The following is a 14,202-nucleotide window of genomic DNA, read 5'->3' as shown; positions in this document are numbered from 1 at the left end:
TTAAACTGTTTTACCATGCAAACCTTAAGCTCACAAGGGAGAAAGGGGCTGCTTCTAACATTACAACCTTGTTCAGTTGCATGACTTGCAGTTCTATTGCATGTGTCTGTCGTGTATATATTTCTTAAAGAATTCTGTACAAGAGTTACTTTTTTTTTCACAAAATAAAGTGTATTGTCAAAACACAAATTGTAGTTGAGATGAGTATGTCTTTAAAGAAAACCACCTTGTTGTTGTTTTGCATTTTTGATACCCGAACACCTTTTTAGGTAGCTTAAATTTTTAGAACCTGCTGTCTGTCTCTGTTCGGAAAATTTGCCCCAACGTCCTATGTGTAAAGTAAATGTTGATTTGTAGTAATCCAATGTTTATGCCTTGTAAATGGTAGGTTTCAGTAGGCTTCCTCTGATCATAAATGTTAATTTGCCTTAACAGGTTCAGACGGTTCAGCATGTCTATCCAGCACAGGTGCAGTACGTGGAAGGAGACACTGTGTACACCAATGGAGCAATGTAAGTCGTGTTTGTTTTTTTTTTTTTTAACGTGTGGCAGCTGATAGATGATTAAGGTAAATTATGCAGGATGATTTGACGGTTTTGGAAAATCATAATTGAATAGGGAGGTTGCCTGTGCCAATTTCCAGTTACACGAATATGCTTGAATCTTTAAAAGTTAGGTTCTCCTTTTCCAAAAAATGGCCTATGAAGTCAAGGGGCCTCGTTGCATATCAAACTGTGCAGCACTGTAAAATGTTTAATTTTATTGTCATACCCGTAGGCCAATTGGACCCCCTGGAAGCCTGGTCAAAAAACTGTTTCCCCACATCTTGCCATATTGTTTGGATGCAAAAACCATAAGTGTTTGCTCCTGTAAAGCTGGTATTGAGCGTCCTAGCAGTAAGGCAGAATGTGGGGATTGCTAACCTGGAGTTTTTTTAGCCAGACTTTGACCGCTATGACGATAAAATTAATTTATAGGTGTCCCTTGGCTGCATAGGTTACTTTTTGGAAAAGGCAAACTAACTTTGAAACCAATTTCTCCAGACTTGTTTTGAATTGGCTGCCAAAATAGCTATTGTTCAAACATGTATGGCTATTTTTAATAAGGCAGTGCTCTGCAATGAGAGATCAGGCTGCCATTTGTGTGTGTGTGTGTGTGTGTGTGTGTGTGTGTGTGTTGTGTGTGGTTTTTTTTTTTTTTTTTTTTTAATTATTATTTTTATTTTTTTCTTTCTTTTGTTTAACAGCCGGACAACCTATTCCTACAATGCTGAAGCTCAGATATATGCTCCCAGTAGTGTTGCCTCATATTTTGATTCCCAGGGTGGAGGTGCCCAAGTGACCACTGTGGTTTCTACTCCCACTGCCATTCCTTCCCACAGTATGGTTGGCATCGCCATGGATGTGGGTGGGAGCCAAATCATCTCTAGCTCTGGAGCATACTTAATCCATGGTGGCCTAGACAATTCTCGCCATTCTTTGTCTCATACATCACGTTCGTCTCCTGCCACGGTACGTATAGAATATCTACACTGGTATTTCATCTGCTTTGCTTATAGTTGACATTTAAAATGCTGAATGTAACTTGGCGTGAGAGAGGGTTTAAAATTTGGTCAGGTTTTAATGGCTAAAAAAAATGGCAAATTCCATTTTTTTTGCGTTACTGGTAATCTATAGAACCCAACATAATGTTTAAGGGACAAATGGCCACATTTTCTAAGGTGACATCCAGAATGGTGCTATATTGTGTCATCTTGAGAAAGGGGAACACCTTGTCCCCGGAATACCACATTTCTTTATTTTTTCTAATTTACTGTTCCAGTTATGGTTGGCAGCAAGGCAGGAGGGGAAGTGAAATCTCTCCAGCAGGAGCACATAACCGCAATAGAAACATTTCAAAATTTGCTGTTATTTTTAAAACCTCTATCAGGTTTATATTCCTTTTTTGGGTTCCCGTCAAAGATATACTGGCTCAGTTTTGGAGCCAGTGACAGTGATTACACTAGGGTATGCAATAAAGAAAAATTATGTCGAGACACTTGGCAGCGGCTCTAACACTTGCCCATTTATCCAAACCTGTATATACTGAAGAAAAAAAAATTCTAGCTGGTGAACTTAGAAAATATAATCCATCACACTTCTGCTTATATCGGAATGTACCCTGCATGAACCTGCAACTGACTGTCCACATCACTGGCTAGTTTTTTGCTATATGTATAGAAGAATATGTGGAAGTCGTATACATATATAGTCCTAAAACTTTTCACACAAATGGGATTTCATATGTGATTTGGGTAATGTGTAGAACATTAAATGGGGTATGGTCTTTTTTTTTTCTTATTTTTGAAACCGTAGCAAGTATTAACCTAAAAATAGATAAAATAATCAGTTACAAATAAGTTACAATGTCTATCTAGTTCAGCTCAGTGGAACCTCCATAACTGAAACAGTGGATTATAATCCTGATTTTTTTTTTTTTTTTCTATTCACTTCAAGCCTATAATTGCAATTTGTAAATGGATCAGCCCACCCAAAACTGCCATCTCTGTTAGTAGATGTTTGCGTGTTAAATCTATTTTTCTCTTACGTCCTCCGACAGTCGCAGCCCACTCATACAGTCGTCAGCAATAGTGACCATTGGTGACGACTGTATGAGTGGGCGGCGACTGTCGGAGGACTCAGAGAAAGGATTTTTACGGTAAGATTTTACAAAAATTCCGTTATTTAATATCCCTTTTTATCGAACATCCCTTTTTATATGCATTAGTATATTTTAGGGGAAGACTTGTAACCTCTGTCGGGTGTTTTCCATGGGGAGATGTAATCTCATTTCTTATCTGAAGTTAGAGTTGTTCCCAAAGGGAACATAAAAATTGACAGTAATTAACATTCAAAATGTTGCTAACCTGTCCCCACTATACCCAAAAGGGGGGTTTGAAGGGGGGGGGGGGGGGGGAATAGGGCTAACTCTGAACTCTAAATCACTTATTGATTTCTTATGTTTCTCGAACAGTGGCAAAGTGGTTCCACTCTTTTGTTGGTATTATTATTATTTATTTTATTGTTTTTTGTATTTATTACTTTTTATATGAAACTTACAGCAGGAGTTATGTTCGGCTCCTCTGTTGTAGTTTGAGGCATGAGACTCCAAGGTGGGTGGTAAAGCTCTTTACTGGAGTCTGCAAGAGATAGCGAAACCAGCTTGTGACTCTGCTTTCGGTCTACTAAAGGTGTCAAATATAGTATATTTTCACACTTTGCACTGACTGAACATCAGGAAAAGAGATCTTGCAAAAGATAACTTATTTTAGACCATCTACAAACTGCTTATTACCAAGATTTCTTAAAAATAATTAAAAAAATCTAAATTCTTATCATTTAGTTAAAAAAAAAAATGCACTTGAACCCTAAAACCTGACAAAACAGGATTAGTTTTTTTTTTTTTTTTTTTCTTGCTATGGTTCTTATTTGTGGATTAACTAGATATAATTGAACAATAGTTTTTACAATTTGGGATTTTTCAATCTGGAAATCTTGTTTCTTGTGTTGTCACGCTTATATACATAAGACAAAACTATCTTTGGAACTCGCATAAAGGGGAACAGTTCACCCATAAATACTAGAATCTAATTTTATTTTTAATAGATCGTCTCCATTGTATGTGTATCATGCATCTCCCTGCTTCTTCTACTGTAATCATACTTGGATTCTTCTATATCTTTTGGCGCATGTTGCAGAGCCAACAAAGCTTTCAACACTAGTTCACCTTTCCAGATGCACATAATCAGGGCTCTTTGTCTGACATTTCCTCTGTTTTTTGCATGCTCTCTCTGTAGCTTGAAATGGCGATTGAAAATCTACAAAAAAATGAAGGCATCACCTCTCACAAAAGCAGCTTGCTCAACAGCCATGTAAGTTCACCTCCTAACTTGAGTCTGCTCGCAAAGTCCTCTGCTTGTGTTAGGAGCTTTGAGTGTGCATGTTTATAACCCTGTGATGGATGGGACTTGTGTCCTTTTCAGCCTAACAGTCTATGATCCGAGTACACGGTTAAAGGAAATGGCACACGAAAGATGTTAATTCTTTAATTTTGAAGTTCCAATCTTTTTTTTCGTTTAAATAAATGCAAGTATGCTTTGTGGGATTTTGTTTCTGATGATGAACAAGTGTGTGTGTGTGTGTGTGTGTGTGTGTGTGTGTATATATACACACATATCACACACGCACACACATTACACACACACACACACATATTACACACACACACACACACACATATTACACACACACACACATATATATACACATATGTGTGTGTGTGTATATATGTGTATATATATATATGTATATATATGTGTATATATATATATGTATATATATATATGTATATATATGTGTATATATATGTGTATATATATGTGTATATATATATATATATATATATATATATATATATATATATATATATATATATACACACACAGTGAGTACGGAAGGTATTCAGACCCCTTAAATTTTTCACTCTTTGTTATATTGCAGCCATTTGCTAAAATCATTTTAAGTTCATTCTTCTTCCTCATGAATGTACACATAGCACCCCATACTGACAGAAAAACACAGAATTGTTGACATTGTTGCAGATTTATTAAAAAAGAAAAACTGAAATATCACATGGTCCTAAGTATTCAGACCCTTTGCTGTGACACTCATATATTTAACTCAGGTGCTTTCCATTTCTTCTGATCATCCTTGAGATGGTTCTACACCTTCATTTGAGTCCAGCTGTGTTTGATTATACTGATTGGACTTGATTAGGAAAGCCACACACCTGTCTATATAAGACCTTCCAGATCACAATGCATGTCAGAGCAAATGAGAATCATGAGGTCAAAGGAACTGCCTGAAGAGCTCAGAGACAGAATTGTGGCAAGGCACAGATCTGGCCAAGGTTACAAAAAGATTTCTGCTGCACTTAAGGTTCCTAAGAGCACAGTGGCCTCCATAATCCTCAAATGGAAGACGTTTGGGACGACCAGAACCCTTCCTAGAGCTGGCCGTCCGGCCAAACTGAGCTATCGGGGGAGAAGAGCCTTGGTGAGAGAGGTAAAGAAGAACCCAAAGATCACTGTGGCTGAGCTCCAGAGATACAGTCAGGAAATGAGAGAAAGTTGTAGAAAGTCAACCATCACTGCAGCCCTCCACCAGTCGGGGCTTTATGGCAGAGTGGCCAGACGGAAGCCTCTCCTCAGTGTAAGACACATGAAAGCCCACATGGAGTTTGCTAAAAAACACCTGAAGGACTCCAAGATGGTGAGAAATAAGATTCTCTGGTCTGCTGAGACCAAAATAGAACTTTTTGGCCTTAATTCTAAGCGGTATGTGTGGAGAAAACCAGGCACTGCTCATCACCTGTCCAATATAGTCCCAACAGTGAAGCATGGTGGTGGCAGCATCATGCCGTGGGGGTGTTTTTCAGCTGCAGGGACAGGACGACTGGTTGCAATCGAGGGAAAGATGAATGCGGCCAAGTACAGGGATATCCTGGACAAAAACCTTCTCCAGAGTGCTCTGGACCTCAGACTGGGCCGAAGGTTTACCTTCCAACAAGACAATGACCCTAAGCACACAGCTAAAATAACGAAGGAGTGGCTTCACAACAACTCCGTGACTGTTCTTGAATGGCCCAGCCAGAGCCCTGACTTGAACTCAATTGAGCATCTCTGGAGAGACCTAAAAATGGCTGTCCACCAACGTTTACCATCCAACCTGACAGAACTGGAGAGGATCTGCAAGGAGGAATGGCAGAGGATCCCCAAATCCAGGTGTGAAAGACTTGTTGCATCTTTCCCAAAAAGACTCCTGGCTGTATTAGATCAAAAGGGGGCTTCTACTAAATACTGAGCAAAGGGTCTGAATACTTAGGACCAGAGTTGTATAAAGTACTCGAAACCCATACTTGAGTAAAAGTACAAGTGCTCGATCAAAAAGTGACTTAAGTAGAAGTACTAAAGTATTCAACATTTTTTGTACTTAAGTATTGCAAGTAGTTTTTTAAAAATGTTGCTACTCAAGTACTGAAAGTGAAAGTACCAGTAGTTTTGAAAAACAAAAATTGCTACTCAAGTACTGTAAGTAAAAGTACAAGTACTGTGTTATGTAGTTATTAAAGAAAGAAGTCAAAAGTTTGAACATCATATTGTTTTTTATTATTTCAAATGCAGCTTTTATTTATGCATACAGTAGCATTTATTTTCGTATGCGCTGATAATACACATGTTTTGAGCTTCATGAAACCTGCCATCTACTGTTCTGGCAGTGGTAATTTTTATAATAGTAACGAGTAACTATGCAGCACAAAAAAAAAATAGTAGAAGTATTGAAATCACTGAAAAAATATAGTGAAGTAAAAGTGGAAGTAGGAGAAATAAATTCTACTCCAGGAAAGTACAGATACCGCCTTTCGATACTTAAGTACAGTAGTGAAGTAGTTCTACTTAGTTACTATACATCTCTGCTTAGGACCATGTGATATTTCAGTTTTTCTTTTTTAATAAATCTGCAACAATGTCAACAATTCTGTGTTTTTCTGTCAGTATGGGGTGCTATGTGTACATTCATGAGGAAGAAGAATAAACTTAAATGATTTTAGCAAATGGCTGCAATATAACAAAGAGTGAAAAACTTAAGGGGGTCTGAATACTTTCCGTACCCACTGTGTGTGTGTGTGTGTGTGTGTGTGTGTGTGTGTATATGTGTATATGTGTATATATATATATATAATTTTTTTGTATTTATCCGCATAATCAGGCATGTCAATAAATGCAGCCAGTTTTATAATTATCTTTACTGTTCCTGGAATAATAAAGGATCTCTTCTAGCTATGATAACTAAAACCACTTCCTGATCTTGGGTTGTAGTTAAAGCAAACCCAAACAAACAGCTTATTGGTGTGTCACATTTTGCCTTTTTTGCCAACTGAGAAAATCTTCAATCCGTTTCATAAGCTTGGAAAATTATATACAATTTTAAAAATATGTTTCTTGTGTGAGGGTTCTCTAGGAAGCTGTTAAGCATAAGGACCAATGATGCATCCCATTATGGGATGTATGCAAATTTTCTGCAAGCAGGCTGCCACCGAAGGCATGGCAAAGTATTGCTCAGCATTAAAGTGGTTGTAAACTCTTACATATATATCCAAATGAAGAGACTGACCTCAGGTAATACACTACATTCTACATAAGTTGTACCCGTTTATCTGGAGTTGTCTTCTCTTTTCTACAGCTGTTTAAAGTGCAGAATTTATAAAGTTTGTCTGAGCTGTCAGAAAAAAGGAAGCAGAGAGCTGAAATTGCACTCTAACAGCTGAATGAAGGGAAGGGACACCAACCCCCCCCCCCCCCCCCCAAACACACACACACACACACCTGAGGCTTTCAATCAGGTGGAGCTCCTCCCCTGTGACCATTTTTTCCTGGTGTCAGAAGTGATTCTTGCTGATAGCAGAAGGAAGAAGCAGAGAGAAATGACACTTGGTGCTCTTGAGACCTGTACACACTATAGAGGGATATGATTTGTTCATATTTAGTGTCTAAAGTTTACAACCACTTGAGGTTATAATTGAGAAATGGAGTTTGTGGCTGGCTTTCCAGAATGTGTTATTTTCCGGATAGTTTGCTACTGACTAGTCAGTAAAACAAGATTCTAATGTCAGTCTTCACTCTTAGTGTGCAAAGTCATCATTGAAATCTGCCTTATTATGGCCAATAACTAGCCCTTGCAGGAGTGAAAATATAATTATGAAATGGTCTGTTGCTGGCTTTCTAAAGTGTCATTTTCAGCAGAGTTGGCTACAGATTATTCAGTAATTTAGGAACTTAATATCTAATTTCCCCCCCTCAGTATGCCATTAAGTCTCTTGGACATGGCTGTACAGTGGTGTTTTTAACAGTGACGATCTTGCTGATCATCACTTATCTTTTTAATAGGCTAACTGCTCTGTTATTGCAAGTGAAAGTCCGAAGAATCTTGATTTTTCTTCCTTCTGGCTGTTTAAAGTTGAGGTTTAGTATATATGTTTTGTGATGTAGCGCCATACACCATAGTGGTGTGTATTCTAACTAACTTCAGGCTCCTCACTGCTACTCCATAATGCCCTTCTGGTAATGAAAGCATTAACTGCAGCTGCCTCTACAGAGAAAAGTTTGAGTTACCCTTCTGCCCTCTCCTACATTCACAGAACTTGTCTTACTACACTCCCACAATGCATCATGTTCTGTGAATGGGCTTTGGAGCAGTTGAATGACAAGTCCCACCGCCCATTCACAGAACACAGTGCATAGTGGGACAATAATAGGAGTTTTTTTTTTTTTGAATGATGAAGGGGGCAGGAGGTTGGTGCAACGTTTCTCTGCATGACAGTATATGGCAGCAGTGTGGAGGCACTTCGGGAAGGATTTTTACCAAAAGCAGCTGTCTGCAGGTAATAGGATACACACCATTAAACCAAACTAATGGGATTTGGCGCTGTTTCCCACCAATAAACTAAACCTCGGCTTTAAAGTGAAACTAAACCTTCTGATTCTTTACAGCCAAGAAAGCTGCCATCTTAGCCTTTGTTTTTAGCTGCAGTTGCCATGGTGCTCCACATGTAATCAAATATGACACCAGCCATTTGATGGCTTGCCAATTTGGCTGAGAGCACAAGCACACATGGCAGTTATCGTTTGACATGCCTTAAATGTAACTGTTTTGGGAAACTGTTAAAACGACTGGTTTAGTTCTGCTTTAATGCTGCAAAAGTATGATTTGAGACCATGGTCTATGTTGGTAAGGCTACAGATCTGTTTTATGATACAGGTCAATCGTTGTTTTTGTTTAATTTTCTGCTTATTCTTTCTTCAGCTTCAGTGGCTGTTGGATAACTATGAGACAGCAGACGGTGTAAGCCTTCCCAGAAGTTCATTGTACAACCATTATTTACGGCATTGCCAGGAGCACAAGCTGGATCCAGTTAATGCAGCTTCATTTGGTAAACTAATACGCTCGGTGTTTATGGGACTACGAACGAGACGCCTTGGCACCAGGTTAGCATATTAACTGGATAAGAGGAGCTTTCTTCAATGTTGATATGTACCACTTTATGGTGAATTGGAAATAATCATTTATATATGGGCAAAATGTAGGGAGGCTGTTTCTCCACTACTCCAAATGTAAAGTTTGCTGCTGTTATGGAAAAAAAACAAAATGGGGTTGGCACTGCCAGCTCCCATATTACTTACACTACAGGTGTCCTGGTAAAGTGAGCTTATTTCTTTTGGCTGGATTTGTACCGATTTTTTGTTTAAAGGTCTTGTCTGGGGCAAACCAGTCTTGCTAACCAAGATATTATTTTTGGTTAACTGTGTACTATAGGCTAAGGCTCCTTTCACACGGCCGCTCCGTGTGAAAGGTCCGCTGCGGGCCTTTTTTTTTTCTTTTTTCCACGGAGCGGATGACATTTCTGTCATCCGCTCTGTGTGCCCGCATATCATCCTATCCGTTTGCGGATGATATGCGGACCTAATGTAAGTATATGGCACTGCGGATGTCAGCGGATGACACCGCTGACATCCGATTTTCCTTCCTTTCCGTTTTTTACACGGAAGGAAAAATGGGTTCTGTTCCATTCCTAAAAACGGAACAGAACTGACAGGAGGAAAATCGGGTGTCAGCGGATGGTATTCCGCTGACACCCGCAGTGCCATTCACTTACATTATGTCCGCAAATCATCCGCAAACGGATGGGATGATTTGCGGACACACGGAGCGGCCGTGTGAAAGGAGCCTAATCCATGGTGTAAATTTTACTTGGCACATCAAAAGTTTGTTTAGTGAACTTAAAATTTCCACCTATCATTTCTAAAATAATGGAAAGGTGCAATGCATTGCAGAGCCTTAGGACACAAGGCATTGATCCCATTTGAATCGGTTTGGTATATGTATCATTCATTAAAATGTCTGATAAAGGGGGGGTTGGAGGATAAATTAAACAGATTGCAGCCTTCACTCAGAGGACTTGTATAAGAGTAAAAATGATTATAGTGTACAGATATGACATCAGTAACTTTAAAAAAAATGTTTATGCTGAGCTTTCAATTTGTCTTCTCACAATGCAACTCAGAGTTGGTAGACACACGAAGGTTGATTTTTACTAAAGGCAAATAGGGAGGCACCGGATCCACAGCTTCCAACACACACACACAATGAAGATGAGGAGACGCAGGGAGGGGGGGGTCCATCTATCAATGTGCTGTGTAATATTACCATCTGGCTGAGACCAAGTGATGAAGAAAAAAGGCGCTCCCAACACTCGACACGGCTGGCTCCACAGCTAGGAGGACCATGCTGTCATTCCCATGACCTATCATTCTATCCTTCTTCCAGGACTAAAATTCTCCTTTTTGTATTGATGCTTCTCGCCTTCTGCCCCTGAGCCAGGCACCAGTTATGGGGATCTACAGAGCCTCACCTGTAAGTCCTGCATCAGGAGGGAGAACATCACAGTGTACAAAGTGTGTGCCTGCACCGTCTCCCCCTAAATGCCGCTACCATCGCTGAGGACTGCTTATGTCTCAGATGGCAGGAGGTAGTGGGTTGCGATGGCTGGGGCTTAGCGCTGCTTTCCTATTGCCTGTCAGTGGGGAGGAGGAGAGCTGATCCATCACATCCTTCCACTGACAGAGCTGACAGTGCAGGTTAAATAGAGCTCCGGGATCTACATGGACCAGGTGAGGGGGGGAAATCTGTCATGCCACATCTCAGCCACTGCATCCATGGGTGCTGACCTTTCTCTTGCGTCATCGACGGACACCGCTCCTTCCTGATCTTCTTAACCATTGGGAGTTGGACACCTGGCAGAAAAAAAGTCTGGATACTCCCTCTCTGCTATAGGTACTCCGTGTTTTTTTTTTTTTTCTGCCTAGTCAGGACCTAGTTCCTTGCTGGGATCTCTGGTACTGGCATTTTTTTTTTTTTTTCTTTAAGATAGATTTTTTTTTTTTCTCCTGGACTTTTTTTCCTGTGAGATCTACAATCAACTGCCGGACTGGGTGACAGGCTAGATAATCTAGATCCAGTGGTCACCCCAGTCTGGCCAGCAAGCACGCGCAGATCACAACTCCGTGCTAGGTCGGTCACGACATAGCCTCACCGGACGGTGGCTGGCCTGAGAGTTAAATGCCTCGCAAGGTCTCATACGACCAGGTCTCGGCCCGAGTCACAGCGTTCCTCCTGGCCGACAGCCCCCCAATGGTGAGGGGTTCTGTCTGGAGTGGTGCCTGCCTGGTTCATGGTATGGTGAGTAGCTGTCCCCACATACCCTGAGGGGGACATGGGCCCCTCCATAGGACGGTCGGATCCCAGCGTTCCCCTCATTCCCGTCAGGCACCCCCCTTCTTGTAGCCTGTGTGCTCAATATACAGTGGCCATTTTTGTGTAGTCCAGCGGCCATTTTGCGGTGGTTTGCCATTAAATATAGCTGCAGCCATGACAGTGGAGCCCTGTGGGTGGCGATTTTGGCAGTGGGAGCCCCCTTCTCTTCCCCAGGTGCTGACTCCTGGATCTTTTTACTTCCTGATCACCGCACGTGGAGTGCTGATTATCCTGGAGGCTGCAGATGCCTGTTTCTGCTGGGCGGGGATTCTGGTGAGGTTCTCTCCCTCTCTGCTGAGGATCACTTGGTACTTGTGCCTGGCGACCAGGTGGTGCTGCCAGCGCGGTGGAGGTTTCCCTTTGCAGTGTTTTACACAGTTTGTGGGGTACCCCTGGTGACTCATGGAGTCCTTGGAGCACACCTCCTGACCTGATCCCCTCTCTTAGAGTGCGGGGTCCTCAGAGTCCCAACCATCCATCGATGCACTGACAGGGGTCCTGGAGTCCTTTGTGTCCCGGGTGGAGGTGGCTTTCCCCCCTGCCGCATCTGTCTCCTCAGATCCTAAATCTCATTCAGCCACCGCGGCCCTGGGTCACCCTGCTGGGTCTGTGACTACACCCCTGGGATCCTCAGATAGTGAGGATGATTCCTCCACATCTGCTACTGTGCACGTAAAGGCGCTGGTGGATGCACTGATTGTATCTGTGCATGAGACCTTGAAGATGGAGAACGAATCTGGAGCTGCGACGGAGGCGCAGGTTTCCTTTTGGCGCTTACTAGTCATCCAGAGCAGCAAAGGTGTTTCCTTTCCCCTCCTATTTTGACAGAATTGTCGCTAAAGAGTGGGGATGACCAAAGCGTCCCCTTGGGGTCCCTGAGCGATTTGGCTGGACGATACCCCTATGAGTAGTCCCTTATTAAGAAGTGGAGTGTTCCAGATTGAACAAGGCAACCATTCATGATTCTGGTTGAAGAGTCCCTGGCCTTTAAGGATCTGGCTGACAGGAAGACAGAGGCTGTGGCCCACAATATGTACACTCTGGCTGGTTAGGCACTGAGGCCGGTATTCACCATTGCCCTGGTGTGACAAGCTCTGATTAAGTGGGCTAAGCTTTTACGCCGTGACCTGGAGGGAGAACAGCTCCCCCCTGCCTTTGCTGAGCTGGTCCAGGGGCTGCAGTTTATCTGTGATGCCTCTTTGGATGCGGCTCCCCTAGTGGCTCGGCTCTTTATCAGCAGTGGTTCTTCGGCGTGTCTTTTGGCTTAAATGCTTGTCTGCAGACTAGACTTCTAAAAAGGCTTTGACTGATCTTCCCTTTCAAGGAGATTGCCTGTTTAATGAGGTCATCCAGGGTAGCTCCAAAGGTTTAACAAGGGGAAAGAGTACCTTTCTTCCGCAAGCTACTAAGGGCAAGGACCCTTGTAGTAGACGTTGGCCCTCCTTGGCTCATAAGAAGTATTTCTTCCCTCGGGGTCGACTGACATGTGCTTAAAGCCTTTCAGGGCCTCCTCTGGAGGATCCAAATGAACCTGGTCTGGCAAGCCGAGAGCGGGCTTCTCCAAACGAGCAAACAAGGCTCCTTCAGCATGAAGGTGTGTCCTCACCCGTATCAGGGGGACGTCTTTGCTTATTTCTGGACCTGTGGACTTTCCTGGTACAAGACAAGTGGGTCCAAGAAGTCATTCGGTCCGGTTACAAGATCGAGTTTCACTCTTTCCCCCTCCTGGCAAGGTTCTTTACTCCCAACTTACGCCTGTCCCCGGACCGCTTACAGGTTCTGTTTGGGGCGGTACAAGACCTGTTTGGTCTTGTACCGGGTTGATTGTTCTGGTTCTGACTTTTTAGGGTTTTTACTCAAACCTGTTTACAGTTCCCAGGAAGGAAGGCAAGGTGTGTCCAATCTTGGACCTCAAGGCGCTGAACTGCTTTGTGCGGGGGCAGAAGTTCAGAATGGAGTCCATTCGCACAGTGGTGGCATCACTGCATCAGGGGGATTTTCTTGCCTCTAGCGACATCAAGGATGCTTACCTTCATATTCCAATATGTGCCGGTCACCACGCTTCCTCGGCTTTGCCAGTGAAGAGGAGCATTATAGGTTTGTGGCGTTACCCTTTGGTCTCACCTCTGCTCCTTGGGTCTTCACAAAAGTGTTAGCCCCGGTGCTAGTATTGTAACGCCAATGGGGGATCGCGGTACTGGGCTACTTGGATGACCTCCTCCTCCTCTTACTGCTCTGGTGGAAAACAAGGAGATCACCATATGAACTCTGATGGAGTTCGGCTGGATTCTGAATATTCAGAAGTCTGCTCTGGTTCTGTCCACAAAGCTGGACTATCTGGGTCGGACTCTGGACTCGGCCTTAGCCAGAGTGCTCCTTCCTCTGGACAAACTCCAGAAATTGCAGGCTGCAATTAGTCTCCTACTGTCCTGCAGATGGGCATCTCTCCGTACTTGCATGCGGGTGCTGTTTCCGTTGCCACCTTGAGACCTCAATTTGGTGCTCTCCGTCCTCCAGAAGTCTAATTTTGAGAATCTTCAGGCAATTCCCTTGCTTACGCTGTCCCAGAAGGGGGCCTCCTTGGTGGCTATCACTTCTGTGTGCAAGGTGTCGGAATTGGCGGCGTTATCTTGTCGTCCACCTTACTTGGGTGGTTTACAGAGATAAGGTGGTTCTTCGTCCCTGTCGGTCGTTCCTGCCAAAGGTTGTCTCTGATTTTCATCTGAATGAAAACATTGTGTTGCCTTCCCTGTGTCCTAGGCCAAAACATCCGAAGGAAATTGCCTTGCATGCC

At 42.6% G+C, this 14,202-nt stretch overlaps 1 protein-coding gene across 3 annotated transcripts in view; it reads left to right on the top strand.

Moving 5' to 3' along the window:
• Window positions 1–14,202, top strand: part of RFX2 (regulatory factor X2) — a 71,180-nt gene that overhangs the window by 36,612 nt on the left and 20,366 nt on the right. For 2 of the 3 annotated variants that reach the window (XM_082255764.1, XM_082255762.1), the window contains 4 exons: window positions 436–512; window positions 1,247–1,511; window positions 3,836–3,910; window positions 8,901–9,082. In XM_082255764.1, the coding sequence (XP_082111890.1) occupies window positions 436–512; window positions 1,247–1,511; window positions 3,836–3,910; window positions 8,901–9,082 (599 nt within the window). The remainder of the gene's footprint in view (window positions 1–435; window positions 513–1,246; window positions 1,512–3,835; window positions 3,911–8,900; window positions 9,083–14,202) is intronic. The other variant, XM_082255763.1, reaches the window with a different exon arrangement.

Source organism: Pelophylax lessonae (genome assembly GCF_965119305.1).
Source record: "Pelophylax lessonae genome assembly, chromosome: 1".
NCBI lineage: Eukaryota > Metazoa > Chordata > Amphibia > Anura > Ranidae > Pelophylax > Pelophylax lessonae.
This window is presented reverse-complemented; position numbering and strand designations above follow the sequence as displayed.